The sequence below is a fragment of the Oncorhynchus keta genome, unplaced genomic scaffold (genome assembly GCF_023373465.1).
Source record: "Oncorhynchus keta strain PuntledgeMale-10-30-2019 unplaced genomic scaffold, Oket_V2 Un_contig_30092_pilon_pilon, whole genome shotgun sequence".
Classification (NCBI taxonomy): domain Eukaryota; kingdom Metazoa; phylum Chordata; class Actinopteri; order Salmoniformes; family Salmonidae; genus Oncorhynchus; species Oncorhynchus keta.
The window spans coordinates 25,559-44,517 of NW_026286887.1; the positions used below are offsets into that span (position 1 = coordinate 25,559).

At 49.0% G+C, this 18,959-nt stretch overlaps 1 protein-coding gene across 1 annotated transcript in view; it reads left to right on the top strand.

Annotated features, from left to right (window-relative positions):
* The window catches only part of LOC127923553 (neuronal acetylcholine receptor subunit alpha-7-like), a gene marked incomplete at both ends in the record, with an annotated part of 38,703 nt that extends 22,947 nt beyond the window's left edge, over positions 1 to 15,756 (top strand). Inside the window, 4 exons of the mRNA XM_052507591.1 lie at positions 5,280 to 5,359; positions 9,620 to 9,787; positions 12,190 to 12,384; positions 15,670 to 15,756. Coding sequence (XP_052363551.1) covers positions 5,280 to 5,359; positions 9,620 to 9,787; positions 12,190 to 12,384; positions 15,670 to 15,756 — 530 coding nt within the window. The remainder of the gene's footprint in view (positions 1 to 5,279; positions 5,360 to 9,619; positions 9,788 to 12,189; positions 12,385 to 15,669) is intronic.
* Between the last annotated feature and the right edge of the window lie 3,203 nt (positions 15,757 to 18,959).

The window sequence follows — 18,959 nt, forward strand, 5'->3', positions numbered from 1 at the left end:
CATAAATAAAACGTCCCTGTAATCGTTCTACCTGGTCCTTTCCTCACATACACCAGAGTGAGAAGGTGAGACATAAATAAAACGTCCCTGTAATCGTTCTACCTGGTCCTTTCCTCACATACAGCAGAGTGAGAAGGTGAGACATAAATAAAACGTCCCTGTAATCGTTCTACCTGGTCCTTTCCTCACATACACCAGAGTGAGAAGATGAGACATAAATAAAACGTCCCTGTAATCGTTCTACCTGGTCCTTTCCTCACATACACCAGAGTGAGAAGATGAGACATAAATAAAACGTCCCTGTAATCGTTCTACCTGGTCCTTTCCTCACATACACCAGAGTGAGAAGGTGAGACATAAATAAAACGTCCCTGTAATCGTTCTACCTGGTCCTTTCCTCACATACAGCAGAGTGAGAAGGTGAGACATAAATAAAACGTCCCTGTAATCGTTCTACCTGGTCCTTTCCTCACATACACCAGAGTGAGAAGGTGAGACATAAATAAAACGTCCCTGTAATCGTTCTACCTGGTCCTTTCCTCACATACACCAGAGTGAGAAGATGAGACATAAATAAAACGTCCCTGTAATCGTTCTACCTGGTCCTTTCCTCACATACACCAGAGTGAGAAGGTGAGACATAAATAAAACGTCCCTGTGAGATGTAGGTAAGATATTTCCACCTGCCGTTGTGACTTCCCTGGGTAACGTAGAGCTGTAAGCCCACTGTCTTCATATCCGATACCATGGTGGCTTTAGTGTACCTGTCATATGAACCTATCGGACTCTCTGTGGTGACACAAGACATCATTCTGAGAAGATATTCCTTTCCCTCCTGAGAGTTCTCTGAGACATAGATCCTGAAAACCAGTTATTGTGTTTCTGTCTATAGTGTTTTCACAGGATGAAACAGGACACACACACACACACACACACACACACACACACACACACACACACACACACACACACACACACACACACACACACACACACACACACACACACACACAACATTGTCTACACAGTGTTTTGAGAGGACATTTCTATAAGCAGTGTAGAGATTTGGAGAGGAGCTTCTACCTGAAGCAGGAAGCTGTGATATTGAAAGAATAAGGTGTTTGTATTCTGTACATGTATTTGTCTGTCTGAAACCCAGTGCTTTCCTTAAGGGATTGGTGGTACGACGTGTGACACACAAATACTCATGTATAAAAGGATAAACATGATCTATAATTTGAGCTTACTTCCTTTTTGAGTTGTGTAACATCCAGGTACGTCCCTGTGTTACACCATTACCCCCCTCCAGGTACGTCCCTGTGTTACACCATTACCCCCCTCCAGGTACGTCCCTGTGTTACCACCATTACACCCCCCTCCAGGTACATCCCTGTGTTACACCATTACCCCCCTCCAGGTATGTCCCTGTGTTACACCATTACCCCCCTCCAGGTATGTCCCTGTGTTACACCATTACCCCCCTCCAGGTATGTCCCTGTGTTACACCATTACCCCCTCCAGGTACATCCCTGTGTTACACCATTACCCCCTCCAGGTATGTCCCTGTGTTACACCATTACCCCCCTCCAGGTATGTCCCTGTGTTACACCATTATCCCCCTCCAGGTATGTCCCTGTGTTACACCATTACCCCCCTCCCTCCAAGGTATGTCCCTGTGTTACACCATTACCCCCTCCAGGTATGTCCCTGTGTTACACCATTACCCCCTCCAGGTATGTCCCTGTGTTACACCATTACCCCCCTCCAGGTATGTCCCTGTGTTACACCATTACCCCCCTCCAGGTATGTCCCTGTGTTACACCATCCCCCTCCAGGTATGGTATGTCCCTGTGTTACACCATTACCCCCTCCAGGTATGTCCCTGTGTTACACCATTACCCCCCCTCCAGGTATGTCCCTGTGTTACACCATTACCCCCTCCAGGTATGTCCCTGTGTTACACCATTACCCCCCTCCAGGTATGTCCCTGTGTTACACCATTACCCCCCCCATGTACCATGTACTTAAAACACCGACTGTTTGTCTCACATGCCTCACTCCGACCCAGGAGCACATTTTAACAGCGGCATTACAGTTGACAATAAAAGCCGTTCCGAACTCTGAGCGTAATTGCTGGTATGAATCATATTAAACAAGATATATGAATCATATTAATGTGATATATGAATCATATTAATGTGATTAATATATCTTGTTTAATATGATGTTGTGTGATTATTGATTCATAGTCATAAACTAACATGCGCTAGTTGGATTATGTAGTTTAAAAAACATTATTAATCAATTCATTAAATGACTAAATGTTGATTTAAAACAGAGAAACACTGTACAAGGTACAAGCCTACAACAGTGTGGATGGTTTCAAGTACAAGAACATTAAAACAAACCAAATAATATTTATAACTTCCTAACCAGCGTTAGTTCATTTGTATTCAGCTGGCCTCTACAACGCTGCTAATTTAGAAACCTTTGTTCTTGGACAATGGACCGGGTGATTATCAGTGTGTGTTCTAAATGACCCTCTATTTCCTGTTCAGTGCACTACTTTTCACCAGGACCCATAGATCTAAAGTAGTGCACTATTTAGGGGATATGGTGCCATTGGGGAGATAGGATTCATCCCAACATTGCCAAACAACCAAGCCTGCAACTTCCTCTCGTCTGAACAAATGGAACAATTATCATATCCGATTATGACAGGGACATGCAGCAATAAATCAACATTACATTATGTAAATCCTGATGTCTTCTTTTGGGTTTGGTTACAGTCATATTTTTGGGGGGGCCTGCATTTAGTGCAAGGGCTTGTTGCGCGTCAGCCAATAGTGTACGTTGTTTCCAATCCACTTCCTGTTCTTGTGGCATCAGTCACGTAACCATTCGTCATTTCAAAACAGACTAATGGACGTCTGCATGGATCAGGAGAATTATAATCTTCTTTTTTTGGGGAAGATGAGCACTTTCATTTATTAGTCATTGGCTCTCATAATGGGAAACTATCTCTCAATCCGACCCTCTAGGCACTGATGCTGGGATCTGATCTGGAGAAGCAACATTTACCACGGAAGGTCGAAAGCCATTTTTATCTGATCAATCACTCTTTTCCCCCAATTTAAAAAATATATATATCTGGGGAGTAACGATGGGATGAGGAGGGATGCTGGGGTTGAGGAGGGATGCTGGGGGTGAGGAGGAATGTGAGGTGGTTGAGGAGGGGTGAGGGGGATGCGGGGGTGAGGAGGGATGCTGGGGGTGAGGAGGGATGCTGGGGGTGAGGAGGAATGTGAGGTGGTTGAGGAGGGGGAGGGGGATGCGGGGGTGAGGAGGGATGCTGGGGGTGAGGAGGGATGCTGGGGGTGAGGAGGGGCTGAGGGTGAGGAGGGATGCTGAGGGTGAGGAGGGATGCTGGGGGTGAGGAGGGATGCTGAGGGTGAGGGGGATGCGGGGGGTGAAGAGGAATGCGGGGGGTGAGGATGGATGCTGAGGGTGAGGAGGGATGCTGAGGGTGAGGAGGGATGCTGAGGGTGAGGAGGGATGCGGGGGTGAAGAGGAATGCGGGGGGTGAGGATGGATGCTGAGGGTGAGGAGGGATGCTGAGGGTGAGGAGGGATGCTGGGGGTGAGGAGGGATGCTGAGGGTGAGGGGGGATGCGGGGGTGAAGAGGAATGCGGGGGGTGAGGAGGGATGCTGGGGGTGAAGAGGAATGCGGGGGGTGAGGGGGGGATGCGGGGGTGAAGAGGAATGCGGGGGGTGAGGGGGATGCGGGGGTGAAAGGGGATGCGGGGGTGAGGAGGAATGCGAGGTGGTTGAGGAGGGGTGAGGGGGATGCGGGGGTGAGGAGGGATGTGGGGGTGAGGAGGGATGCTGGGGATGAGGAGGGATGCTGGGGGTGAGGAGGGATGCGGAGGGTGAGGAGGGATGCTGGGGGTGAGGAGGGATGCTGAGGGTGAGGAGGGATGCTGAGGGTGAGGAGGGATGCTGAGGGTGAGGAGGGATGCTGGGGGTGAGGAGGGATGCTGAGGGTGAGGGGGGGATGCGGGGGGTGAAGAGGAATGCGGGGGGTGAGGAGGGATGCTGGGGGTGAAGAGGAATGCGGGGGGTGAGGGGGATGCGGGGGTGAAGATGAATGCGGGGGTGAGGGGGGATGCGGGGGTGAGGAGGAATGTGGGGGTGAGGAGGGATGCTGGGGGTGGAGAGGAATGTGGGGGGTGAGGGGGGATGCGGGGGGTGAAAGGGGATGCGGCTGTAATACCTGTGATATATGGTGTTTGTTCTGATGTATTTGTGATGTATCTCAGTTTGATGTATCTCAGTTTCTCTCTCCTTTTCTCTCCTTTTCTCTCTCTCTCCTTCTCTCTCCTTTTCTCTCTCTCTCTCCTTCTCTGTCTCTCTCTCTTTCTCTCCTTCTCTATCTCTCTCTCTTTCTCTCCTTCTCTATCTCTCTCTCTCCTTCTCTCTCTCCTTTTCTCTCTCTCTCCCTCTCTATCGCTCTCTTCTCTTTCTCTCCTTCACTCTGTTTCTCTCTTCTCTCTCTCTCTACTCCTCTCTCTGTTTCTCTCTTCTCTCTCTCTACTCCTTCTCTCCTTCTCTATCTCTCTCTTTCTCTCATTCTCTCTCTCCTTCTCTATCGCTCTCTCTTCTCCTTTTCTCCTTCTCTTTCGCTCTCTCTTCTCTTTCTCTCCTTCTCTTTCGCTCTCTCTTCTCTTTCTCTCCTTTTCTCTCTCTCTTTCTCTATCGCTCTCTCTTTTCCTTTTCTCTCTCTCCTCTCTCTCTCTCTCTCTCTCCTTTTCTCTGTTTCTCTCTTCTCTTTCTCTCCTTCACTCTGTTTCTCTCTTCTCTTTCTCTCCTCTCTGTTTCTCTCTTCTCTTTCTCTCCTTTTCTCTGTTTCTCTCTTCTCTTTCTCTCCTTCACTCTGTTTCTCTCTTCTCTTTCTCTCCTTCTCTCTGTTTCTCTCTTCTCTTTCTCTCCTTTTCTCTGTTTCTCTCTTCTCTTTCTCTCCTTCACTCTGTTTCTCTCTTCTCTCTCTCCTTCACTCTGTTTCTCTCTTCTCTTTCTCTCCTTCTCTCTGTTTCTCCTCTTTCTCTCCTTCTCTCTGTTTCTCTCTTCTCTCTCTCTCATTTTCTCTGTTTCTCTCTTCTCTTTCTCTCCTCTCTGTTTTGCCCCCTCTTTATTTATGTCTCCATGACAACAGACTTAGTTACCCTCCATACAACATCTATCAGATCATTCATCTGTCTCTCTTCTCTTCTCTCCTCCAGTGCAGACGAGAGGTTTGACGCTACCTTCCACACTAACGTCCTGGTCAACTCCTCTGGGTCCTGCCAGTACATTCCACCAGGTGGGTTACCAGGTCACGTCTAGCCCTGTTCAGTTCCAGGGGTTACTGGGTCGACACCTATGCTTTGAGGAGGGTCGCTTTAACCCAATGCTCTCTGCTACTGTATGACAAGCGGTACCGGAGCGCCAAGTCTAGAACCAAAATGTTCCTGAACAGGTTCTACCCCCAAGCCATAAGACTGCTGAACAACTAATCACAACTAATCAAATGGCCACCAGACTATTACATTTCCCCGCTCCTCCATCTGTTTTTACACTGCTGCTACTCGCTGTTTATTAGCTATGTATAATCCCATCACCCACTTTACCCCCCCTACATGGACAAATGACCTCGACTAACCTTTACCCCTACCTACATGGACAAATGACCTCGACTAACCTTTACCTCTACCTACATGGACAAATGACCTCGACTAACCTTTACCCCTCTACCTACATGGACAAATGACCTCGACTAACCTTTACCTCTACCTACATGGACAAATGACCTCGACTAACCTTTACTCCCACCTACATGGACAAATGACCTCGACTAACCTTTACCCCTCTACCTACATGGACAAATGACCTCGACTAACCTTTACCCCCACCTACATGGACAAATGACCTCGACTAACCTTTACCCCTACCTACATGGACAAATGACCTCGACTAACCTTTACCCCCTACCTACATGGACAAATGACCTCGACTAACCTTTACCCCTACCTACATGGACAAATGACCTCGACTAACCTTTACCCCTCTACCTACATGGACAAATGACCTCGACTAACCTTTACCTCTACCTACATGGACAAATGACCTCGACTAACCTTTACCCCTCTACCTACATGGACAAATGACCTCGACTAACCTTTACCTCTACCTACATGGACAAATGACCTCGACTAACCTTTACCCCTCTACCTACATGGACAAATGACCTCGACTAACCTTTACCCCCACCTACATGGACAAATGACCTCGACTAACCTTTACCCCTACCCAGATGGACAAATGACCTCGACTAACCTTTACCTCTACCTACATGGACAAATGACCTCGACTAACCTTTACTCCCACCTACATGGACAAATGACCTCGACTAACCTTTACCCCTCTACCTACATGGACAAATGACCTCGACTAACCTTTACCCCTCTACCTACATGGACAAATGACCTCGACTAACCTTTACCCCCACCTACATGGACAAATGACCTCGACTAACATTTACCCCTACCTACATGGACAAATGACCTCGACTAACCTTTACCCCTACCTACATGGACAAATGACCTCGACTAACCTTTACCCCTACCTACATGGACAAATTACCTCGACTAACCTTTACCCCTACCTACATGGACAAATGACCTCGACTAACCTTTACCCCTACCTACATGGACAAATGACCTCGACTAACCTTTACCCCTACCTACATGGACAAATGACCTCGACTAACCTTTACCCCTCCCTACATGGACAAATGACCTCGACTAACCTTTACCCCCACACATTGACCCCTGTATGTAGCCTCATTATTGTTACTTTTTAATAATTGTTTTACTTGAGTTTATTTGGTAAATATTTCTCTTTGTTGAACTGCATTGTTGGTTAAGGGCTTGTAGCATTTAACTGTCAGGTTGGTTAAGGGCTTGTAGGGAAGCATTTAACTGTCAGGTTGGTTAAGGGCTTGTAGGGAAGCATTTAACTGTCAGGTTGGTTAAGGGCTTGTAGGGAAGCATTTAACTGTCAGGTTGGTTAAGGGCTTGCAGGGAAGCATTTAACTGTCAGGTTGGTTAAGGGCTTGTAGGGAAGCATTTAACTGTCAGGTTGGTTAAGGGCTTGTAGGGAAGCATTTAACTGTCAGGTTGGTTAAGGGCTTGTAGGGAAGCATTTAACTGTCAGGTTGGTTAAGGGCTTGTAGGGAAGCATTTAACTGTCAGGTTGGTTAAGGGCTTGTAGGGAAGCATTTAACTGTCAGGTTGGTTAAGGGCTTGTAGGGAACCATTTAACTGTAAGGTTGGTTAAGGGCTTGTAGGGAAGCATTTAACTGTCAGGTTGGTTAAGGGCTTGTAGGGAAGCATTTAACTGTCATGTTGGTTAAGGGCTTGTAGGGAAGCATTCAACTGTCAGGTTGGTTAAGGGCTTGTAGGGAAGCATTTAACTGTCAGGTTGGTTAAGGTCTCGTAGGTAAGCATTTAACTGTCAGGTTGGTTAAGGGCTTGTAGCATTTAACTGTCAGGTTGGTTAAGGGCTTGTAGGGAAGCATTTAACTGTCAGGTTGGTTAAGGGCTTGTAGGGAAGCATTTAACTGTCAGGTTGGTTAAGGGCTTGTAGGGAAGCATTTAACTGTCAGGTTGGTTAAGGGCTTGTAGCATTTAACTGTCAGGTTGGTTAAGGGCTTGTAGCATTTAACTGTCAGGTTGGTTAAGGGCTTGTAGGGAAGCATTTAACTGTCAGGTTGGTTAAGGGCTTGTAGCATTTAACTGTCAGGTTGGTTAAGGGCTTGTAGCATTTAACTGTCAGGTTGGTTAAGGGCTTGTAGGGAAGCATTTAACTGTCAGGTTGGTTAAGGGCTTGTAGGGAAGCATTTAACTGTCAGGTTGGTTAAGGGCTTGTAGGGAAGCATTTAACTGTCAGGTTGGTTAAGGGCTTGTAGGGAAGCATTTAACTGTCAGGTTGGTTAAGGGCTTGTAGCATTTAACTGTCAGGTTGGTTAAGGGCTTGTAGCATTTAACTGTCAGGTTGGTTAAGGGCTTGTAGGGAAGCATTTAACTGTCAGGTTGGTTAAGGGCTTGTAGCATTTAACTGTCAGGTTGGTTAAGGGCTTGTAGCATTTAACTGTCAGGTTGGTTAAGGGCTTGTAGGGAAGCATTTAACTGTCAGGTTGGTTAAGGGCTTGTAGCATTTAACTGTCAGGTTGGTTAAGGGCTTGTAGCATTTAACTGTCAGGTTGGTTAAGGGCTTGTAGGGAAGCATTTAACTGTCAGGTTGGTTAAGGGCTTGTAGGGAAGCATTTAACTGTCAGGTTGGTTAAGGGCTTGTAGGGAAGCATTTAACTGTCAGGTTGGTTAAGGGCTTGTAGGGAAGCATTTAACTGTCAGGTTGGTTAAGGGCTTGTAGGGAAGCATTTAACTGTCAGGTTGGTTCAGGGCTTGTAGGGAAGCATTTAACTGTCAGGTTGGTTAAGGGCTTGTAGCATTTAACTGTCAGGTTGGTTAAGGGCTTGTAGGGAAGCATTTAACTGTCAGGTTGGTTAAGGGCTTGTAGGGAAGCATTTAACTGTCAGGTTGGTTAAGGGCTTGTAGGGAAGCATTTAACTGTCAGGTTGGTTAAGGGCTTGTAGCATTTAACTGTCAGGTTGGTTAAGGGCTTGTAGCATTTAACTGTCAGGTTGGTTAAGGGCTTGTAGGGAAGCATTTAACTGTCAGGTTGGTTAAGGGCTTGTAGGGAAGCATTTAACTGTCAGGTTGGTTAAGGGCTTGTAGGGAAGCATTTAACTGTCAGGTTGGTTAAGGGCTTGTAGCATTTAACTGTCAGGTTGGTTAAGGGCTTGTAGCATTTAACTGTCAGGTTGGTTAAGGGCTTGTAGCATTTAACTGTCAGGTTGGTTAATGGCTTGTAGGGAAGCATTTAACTGTCAGGTTGGTTAATGGCTTGTAGGGAAGCATTTAACTGTCAGGTTGGTTAATGGCTTGTAGGGAAGCATTTAACTGTCAGGTTGGTTAAGGGCTTGTAGCATTTAACTGTCAGGTTGGTTAATGGCTTGTAGGGAAGCATTTAACTGTCAGGTTGGTTAATGGCTTGTAGGGAAGCATTTAACTGTCAGGTTGGTTAATGGCTTGTAGGGAAGCATTTAACTGTCAGGTTGGTTAATGGCTTGTAGGGAAGCATTTAACTGTCAGGTTGGTTAAGGGCTTGTAGGGAAGCATTTAACTGTCAGGTTGGTTAATGGCTTGTAGGGAAGCATTTAACTGTCAGGTTGGTTAAGGGCTTGTAGCATTTAACTGTCAGGTTGTATTCGACGCATGTGAAACAGTTTGATTTGATTTGAAGGACATTATCTTGAATGTTTACTCAGCAATAGAAAATCATCCACAGAAATCAACGATGGCAAAATGTGAATATGACAAGACTGCCCACTCCTTCTCCTCATCCTCTCCTCTCCTCTCCTCTCCTCTCCTCTCCTCTCCTCTCCTCTCCTCTCCTCTCCTCTCCTCTCCTCATCCTTTCCTTTCCTTTCCTTTCCTCTCCTCTCCTCTCCTTCCCCCAGGTATCCTGAAGAGTACCTGCTATATCGATGTTCGCTGGTTCCCCTTCGACGTCCAGAAGTGTGATCTGAAGTTTGGCTCGTGGACCTACAACGGCTGGCTGCTGGACCTCCAGATCCTGGACGTAGACATCTCCTCATACATCCCCAACGGAGAGTGGGATCTCGTGGGTAAGAGACTGAAGGAGTGTCTCCCTGGAACTCTCTGGAGGAAATGAGCTTCACTTTTTTTTTTACAGCAGAGTCAGTATTATGGTGGTCAACACTCCTCCTGGTGAGCTACTGGGAGTGCAGGCTTTTGTTCCAGACCTGTCCACCACTAAGCAGACTGCATCGCTCTAGTCAAATCAAATCAATCTTTATTTATACTGCACATTCCATACAATGTGCATTACACATTCTGTGCTTACAGTAGATCTCTGACAGAATGCAGCCCTGTTTTAGGAGGTGTCTGCATCCCATGTCTCTCTGATCCTGAGTGTTCTGGCCCCTGGGCGAGACAGACCATTATTGGGCCCGGTGTTACGCCTCTTATCCTGCTGCCTGAATTATTCTGTTTCAGTTCCTGGTCCCCTGGGCTAGACAGCCAATCAATGTCCAGCTCATACACCCAGTACGCAGCTGGCTGTATGTAACCAGGGGGTGTAAGGTGACAGCTGGCCCAGGAAAGGCTCACTAGATTGGGGCACAGCCAGCCAGGCAGGCTCAGCTCCAGAAACAGCCCTGGTGCCTCTGCCAGAAAAGGTGCAATCCTGGGGCTCTGTTTAGAGTTTAGCGATAGGACCCTTGGTTACGGTCCTATACACACACATGTATGGACACAGACACACACAAAGGGTTTTCAGATTCTAGGTTTTAATCAGCTAAAAGAACAATACTTCATTTGGAGTGATGAGTCTGAAATCCTCAAACTCACTAACCAATCAGTGCTCTGTTAGATGTCCTACAATGATTAAAGCCCATCAGAGTGATTGAACCATTTAAATTTCAACTTGACCCCCCCACACACACACACACACACACACACAGACCATTGTGCAATATTAATGCGTGGGAATCAGATGTACATTTTGGAGAGTGAGGCAGGAGACACTACAGAATCCACACACGGAGGACAAGGTGCATGAGGAGATTCATCTCAACTTTAATCTGATATTTAGTTTGGGGGTCATTTGGAAAAGGGGACGTTTTCAGACAGTTTATGAAGGTCATTTTTGCCTCAAGCATACCTTGTCACGCTGTCTTTCAGTTTTACCTCATCAGGAAGTTGTGTGATATGAAGTCTAAAGGTCATCTCACAATGCCAGACTCTGCAGAATGCTGGAAATCAGGGATTCATCTCAAATCTGATGCAGTTGTTCATATGTTCTGTAATCATTATGTCCATCTAACCTGCCCCCCCCCCCTCCTCCCAGGTGTCCCAGTGAAGCGTAATGAGCTGTATTATGACTGATGTAAGGAACCCTAACCTGCCCCCCTCCTCCCAGGTGTCCCAGTGAAGCGTAACGAGCTGTATTATGACTGCTGTAAGGAGCCCTAACCTGCCCCCACTCCTCCCAGGTGTCCCAGTGAAGCGTAACGAGCTGTATTATGACTGCTGTAAGGAGCCCTAACCTGCCCCCTCCTCCCAGGTGTCCCAGTGAAGCGTAACGAGCTGTATTATGACTGCTGTAAGGAGCCCTAACCTGCCCCCCCCCTCTCCTCCCAGGTGTCCCAGTGAAGCGTAACGAGCTGTATTATGACTGCTGTAAGGAGCCCTAACCTGCCCCCTCTCCTCCCAGGTGTCCCAGTGAAGCGTAACGAGCTGTATTATGACTGCTGTAAGGAGCCCTAACCTGCCCCCTCTCCTCCCAGGTGTCCCAGTGAAGCGTAACGAGTTGTATTATGACTGCTGTAAGGAGCCCTAACCTCCCCGCCCCCCTCCTCCCAGGTGTCCCAGTGAAGCGTAACGAGCTGTATTATGACTGCTGTAAGGAGCCCTAACCTGCCCCCCCCCTCTCCTCCCAGGTGTCCCAGTGAAGCGTAACGAGCTGTATTATGACTGCTGTAAGGAGCCCTAACCTGCCCCCCCTCCTCCCAGGTGTCCCAGTGAAGCGTAACGAGCTGTATTATGACTGCTGTAAGGAGCCCTAACCTGCCCCCCTCCTCCCAGGTGTCCCAGTGAAGCGTAACGAGCTGTATTATGACTGCTGTAAGGAGCCCTAACCTGCCCCCCTCCTCCCAGGTGTCCCAGTGAAGCGTAACGAGCTGTATTATGACTGCTGTAAGGAGCCCTAACCTGCCCCCCTCCTCCCAGGTGTCCCAGTGAAGCGTAACGAGCTGTATTATGACTGCTGTAAGGAGCCCTAACCTGCCCCCTCTCCTCCCAGGTGTCCCAGTGAAGCGTAACGAGCTGTATTATGACTGCTGTAAGGAGCCCTAACCTGCCTCCTCCCAGGTGTCCCAGTGAAGCGTAACGAGCTGTATTATGACTGCTGTAAGGAGCCCTAACCTGCCTCTCCTCCCAGGTGTCCCAGTGAAGCGGAGCTGTATTATGACTGCTGTAAGGAGCCCTAACCTGCCTCTCCTCCCAGGTGTCCCAGTGAAGCGTAACGAGCTGTATTATGACTGCTGTAAGGAGCCCTACCCTGACGTCACCTTCACTGTCACCATGAGGAGGAGAACACTGTACTACGGTCTCAACCTGCTCATCCCCTGTGTCCTCATCTCTGGCCTGGCCCTGCTGGTCTTCCTGCTGCCTGCAGACTCTGGAGAGAAGATCTCCCTGGGTGAGAGGAGGGGTCCACACACAGGACAGGAATGTACACAGGCACACACAGAGACACACAGAGACACACAGACACACAGACACACAGAGACACACAGAGACACACAGACACACACAGAGACACACAGACACACACAGAGACACACACCTCATTCTGTGTGGACACTGTGGGCGCATGGTACACTAATCCTTTTATTTTCCTTCCTTTTTGCTAATTCTGATATTATGCTTTGAATAAGGCTTTATGCCAACCAGTATTCTAATGAGGCTTTATGCCAACCAGTATTCTAATAAGGCTTTATGCCAACCAGTATTCTAATAAGGCTTTATGGTTGAAAGACATGAAAGCTATAATTCTGCCTGACTGAGTGTCTGACTAACTGACCTCACCATATATTGGTTGAAATACATGAAAGCTGTGATTCCCCTGAGAGTAGAGGTGAGCTGTAGCTGTTCTTTATGTTCTCCTCTCTATGTCCCTTATCCCTCTCTACCCCCATCCATCTCTCCCTCTCTACCCCCACCCTTCTCTCTCTCTACCCCCATCCATCTCTCCCTCTCTATCCCCACCCTTCTCTCTCTCTACTCCCATCCATCTCTCCCTCTCTATCCCCACCCTTCTCTCTCTCTACCCCCATCCATCTCTCCCTCTCTATCCCCACCCTTCTCTCTCTCTACCCCATCCATCTCTCCCTCTCTATCCCCACCCTTCTCTCTCTCTATCCCCATCCATCTCTCCCTCTCTACCCCATCCATCTCTCCCTCTCTACCCCCACCCTTCTCCCTCTCTACCCCCATCCATCTCTCCCTCTCTACCCACACCCTTCTCCCTCTCTACCCCCACCCTTCTCCCTCTCTCCCCCATCCATCTCTCCCTCTCTACCCCCACCCTTCTCCCTCTCTACCCCCCCACCCATCTCTCCCTCTCTACCCCCACCCTTCTCTCTCTCTACCCCCACCCTTCTCTCTCTCTACCCCCACCCTTCTCTCCCTCTCTACCCCCACCCATCTCTCCCTCTCTACCCCCCACCCACCCCTCTCTACCCCCACCCATCTCTCCCTCTCTACCCCCGCCCATCTCTCCCTCTCTACCCCCACCGTTCTATACCCCCACCCATCTCTCCCTCTCTACCAAAACCCATCTCTCCCTCTCTACCTCCACCCTTCTCTCTCTCTCTACTCCAACCCCCCCCTCTCTACCCTTCTACCTCTCTACCCCCACCCTTCTACCTCTCTACCCCCACCCTTCTCCTTCTCTACCCCCACCCATCTCTCCCTCTCTACCCCACCCTTCTCTCCCTCTCTACCCTCACCCTTCTCTCCCTCTCTACCCCCACCCATCTCTCCCTCTCTACCCCCACCCATCTCTCCCTCTCTACCCCATCCATCTCTCCCTCTCTACCCCCAACTCATCTCTCCCTCTCTACCAAAACCCATCTCTCCCTCTCTACCTCCACCCTTCTCTCTCTCTCTACTCCAACCCCCTCCTCTCTACCCTTCTACCTCTCTACCCCCACCCATCTCTCCCTCTCTACCCCCACCCTTCTCCCTCTCTACCCCCACCCATCTCTCCCTCTCTACCCCACCCTTCTCTCCCTCTCTACCCCACCCTTCTCTCCCTCTCTACCCCCCACCCTTCTCTCCTCTCTACCCCCACCCATCTCTCCCTCTCTACCCCCAACCCATCTCTCCCCCATCCATCTCTCCCTCTCTACCCCCAACCCATCTCTCCCTCTCTACTAAAACCCATCTCTCCCTCTCTACCTCCACCCTTCTCTCTCTCTCTACTCCAACCCCCCTCCCTCTCTACCTCCACCCATCTCTCCCTCTCTACCTCCACCCATCTCTCTCTACTCCACCCCCCCTCTACCTCCACCCTTTCTCTCTCTCTCTACTCCAACCCCCTCCCTCTCTACCAAAACCCATCTCGTTCTCTACTCCAACCCCCCTCCCTCTCTATCTCCACCCTTCTCTCTCTCTCTCTACTCCAACCCCCTCCCTCTCTACCTCCACCCTTCTCTCTCTCTCTCTCTCTACTCCAACCCCCTCCCTCTCTACCTCCACCCCCCTCCCTCTCTCTCCAACCCTCCTCTCTACTCCAACCCTCCCTCTCTACTCCAACCCCCTCCCTCTCTACTCCAACCCCCCTCTCCCTCTCTACTCCAACCCTCCTCCCTCTCTACTCCAACCCTCCCCCTCCAACCCTCTCTATCTCCACCCCTTCTCTCTCTCTCTACTCCAACCCCCTCCCTCTCTACCTCCACCCTCTCTCTCCCTCTCTACTCCAACCCCCTCCTCTCTACTCCAACCCCCTCCCTCTCTACTCCAACCCCCTCCCTCTCTACTCCAACCCCCTCCCTCTCGACTCCAACCCCCTCCCTCTCTACTCCAACCCCCTCCCTCTCTATCTCCACCCTTCTCTCTCTCTCTACTCCAACCCCTCCCTCTCTACCTCCACCCTTCTCTCTCCCTCTCTACTCCAACCCCCTCCCTCTGTTACTGTAATTTAATAATACCAATGTGTTTTCATTAATTGAATTCCCTTAATCTATTTTATGAGAATGTGTAAGATTCTTGTTTGCATAAAATAGACGGAGACCAGTCTTATCAATAATAGATAAAAGTATTTATTCTCGGAGCGCGCTGCCACGTTACCACGAGCAACAGTTTATGTACAATAACATGACGTCATTTCATTGCTTCTAGAATGAATCTCCTCTCGACCGAGACAAAGGAACTTTAAAAGTTCATTCAAAGTTCATTCTGACCCCCCAGCACATACACAGGACACACAACACAACTAAATTAACTTTTGATCCCTCACCATTATCGATCACCACTTAGCTGACAGTTGTAGTTAACAGAAAACCTAGGAATGCACTCACTGCCTTATCTAAAACACCTCAGAGCTCAGTTTCGTCAGTTCAACCATAGTTTAAAGACCTTTTCTGCTTACTTAAAAACCCTCATTCCTAATCTCCTCCAACCTGGCTGGAATGGTATTTATTTAATGTAATTACCCCGTTTCAGGCTCCACAATCCCTTCTTATGAACTCATATTGTTCATCAGATATAATAAAACAGAGTATAAGTTTACTTAGTTACAGTTCTATTTAAAATGAGGATATTGTTTATTCATAATATTCCTAACACCCTCTCTACCTCTACCCTTCTCTCTCTCTACCCCTACCCATCTCTCCCTCTCTCCCCCCTCCCTCTCTCCCCCCTCCCTCTCTCCCCCAACCCCCTCCCTCTCTCCCCCAACCCCCCTCCCTCTCTCCCCCAGGTATCACTGTGTTGCTGTCTCTGACTGTCTTCATGTTGCTGGTAGCAGAAATCATGCCGGCTACGTCAGACTCTGTTCCTCTCATCGGTAAAGTATTGATCCTCTATTGACTCATCAGTGATTTATTGATCCTCTATTGACTCATCAGTGATTTATTGATCCTCTATTGACTCATCAGTGATTTATTGATCCTCTATTGACTCATCAGTGATTTATTGATCCTCTATTGACTCATCAGTGATTTATTGATCCTCTATTGACTCATCAGTGATTTATTGATCCTCTATTGACTCATCAGTGATTTATTGATCCTCTATTGACTCATCAGTGATTTATTGAGGTGTATTTTACATGATTATGCTCATACAAGTTGTGAATTGATTGGTGGTTCAATATCATCACTAGATACCAAGCTAAATATAATAATAATATAGCAGCCGATGTGTTTACCTCAGGCTTTAATCAGCTAGACAGGAGAGGTGTAGAAGGAACTGTGTGGATGTTTCCAATGGCTCCCTATTCCTATTTAGTGCACTACTGGTCAAAAGTAGTGCACCATGTAAGGGAATAGGGTGCCAGTACATGATTGATGGAAGGAATCAATAGCCAGGAAAGAGAGGAGACGTTGATAGAATGAAGAGCTCAGAGGGCTGACATGGTGTTAGGGATGTTACCACCTCAGGCTGACAGGGTGTTAGGGATGTTACCACCTCAGGCTGACAGGGTGTTAGGGATGTTACCACCTCAGGCTGACAGGGTGTTAGGGATGTTACCACCTCAGGCTGACAGGGTGTTAGGGATGTTACCACCTCAGGCTGACAGGGTGTTAGGATGTTACCACCTCAGGCTGACATGGTGTTAGGGATGTTACCACCTCAGGCTGACATGGTGTCAGGCTAGGGGATGTTACCACCTCAGGCTGACAGGGTGTTAGGGATGTTACCACCTCAGGCTGACAGGGTGTTAGGGATGTTACCACCTCAGGCTGACAGGGTGTTAGGATGTTACCACCTCAGGCTGACAGGGTGTTAGGGATGTTACCACCTCAGGCTGACAGGGTGTTAGGGATGTTACCACCTCAGGCTGACAGGGTGTTAGGGATGTTACCACCTCAGGCTGACAGGGTGTTAGGGATGTTACCACCTCAGGCTGACAGGGTGTTAGGGATGTTACCACCTCAGGCCTACCACCTCAGGCTGACAGGGTGTTAGGGATGTTACCACCTCAGGCTGACAGGGTGTTAGGATGTTACCACCTCAGGCTGACAGGGTGTTAGGGATGTTACCACCTCAGGCTGACAGGGTGTTAGGGATGTTACCACCCAGGCTGACAGGGTGTTAGGGATGTTACCACCTCAGGCTGACAGGGTGTTAGGATGTTACCACCTCAGGCTGACAGGGTGTTAGGATGTTACCACCTCAGGCTGACAGGGTGTTAGGGATGTTACCACCTCAGGCTGACATGGTGTTAGGGATGTTACCACCTCAGGCTGACAGGGTGTTAGGATGTTACCACCTCAGGCTGACATGGTGTTAGGGATGTTACCACCTCAGGCTGACAGGGTGTTAGGATGTTACCACCTCAGGCTGACAGGGTGTTAGGGATGTTACCACCTCAGGCTGACAGGGTGTTAGGATGTTACCACCTCAGGCTGACAGGGTGTTAGGGATGTTACCACCTCAGGCTGACATGGTGTTAGGGATGTTACCACCTCAGGCTGACATGGTGTTAGGATGTTACCACCTCAGGCTGTGTTAGGATGTTACCACCTCAGGCTGACAGGGTGTTAGGGATGTTACCACCTCAGGCTGACAGGGTGTTAGGGATGTTACCACCTCAGGCTGACAGGGTGTTAGGGATGTTACCACCTCAGGGTGTTAGGGATGTTACCACCTCAGGCTGACATGGTGTTAGGGATGTTACCACCTCAGGCTGACAGGGTGTTAGGGATGTTACCACCTCAGGCTGACAGGGTGTTAGGATGTTACCACTCAGGCTGACATGGTGTTGGGATGCTACCACCTCAGGCTGACAGGGTGTTAGGGATGTTACCACTCTCAGGCTGACAGGGTGTTAGGATGTTTACCACCTCAGGCTGACAGGGTGTTAGGATGTTACCACCTCAGGCTGACATGGTGTTAGGTGTGTTACCACCTCAGGCTGACAGGGTGTTAGGGATGTTACCACCTCAGGCTGACAGGGTGTTAGGGATGTTACCACCTCAGGCTGACAGGGTGTTAGGGGATGTTACCACCTCAGGCTGACATGGTGTTAGGGATGTTACCACCTCAGGCTGACAGGGTGTTATGGGATGTTACCACCTCAGGCTGACAGGGTGTTAGGATGTTACCACCTCAGGCTGACAGGGTGTTAGAGGATGTTACACCTCAGGCTGACATGGTGTTAGGATGTTACCACCTCAGGCTGACAGGGTGTTAGGATGTTACCACCTCAGGCTGACAGGGTGTTAGGATGTTACCACCTCAGGCTGACAGGGTGTTAGGATGTTACCACCTCAGGCTGACATGGTGTTAGGATGTTACCACCTCAGGGCTGACAGGGTGTTAGGGATGTTACCACCTCAGGCTGACAGGGTGTTAGGGATGTTACCACCTCAGGCTGACAGGGTGTTAGGATGTTACCACCTCAGGCTGACAGGGTGTTAGGGATGTTACCATCATGCTGACAGGAGGGTGTTAGGATGTTACCACCTCAGGCTGACAGGGTGTTGGATGTTACCACCAAAGGCTGACAGGGTGTTAGGGATGTTACCACCTCAGGCTGACAGGGTGCACCATGTTACCAATCAGGCTGACATGGTGTTGATGGGAAGGAACCTCAGGCTGACAGGAAGTTAGGATACCACCTCAGGCTGACAGGATGTGTTACCACAGGTTGACAGGGTGTTAGGGATGTTACCACCTCAGGCTGACAGGGTGTTAGGGATGTTACCACCTCAGGCTGACAGGGTGTTCAGGGATGTTACCACCTCAGGCTGACAGGGTGTTGTGGGATGTTACCACCTCAGGCTGACAGGGTGTTAGGGATGTTACCACCTCAGGCTGACAGGGTGTTAGGATGTTACCACCTCAGGCTGACAGGGTGTTAGGGATGTTACCACCTCAGGCTGACAGGGTGTTAGGGATGTTACCACCTCAGGCTGACAGGGTGTTAGGGATGTTACCACCTCAGGCTGACATGGTGTTAGGGATGTTACCACCTCAGGCTGACAGGGTGTTAGGGATGTTACCACCTCAGGCTGACAGGGTGTTAGGGATGTTACCACCTCA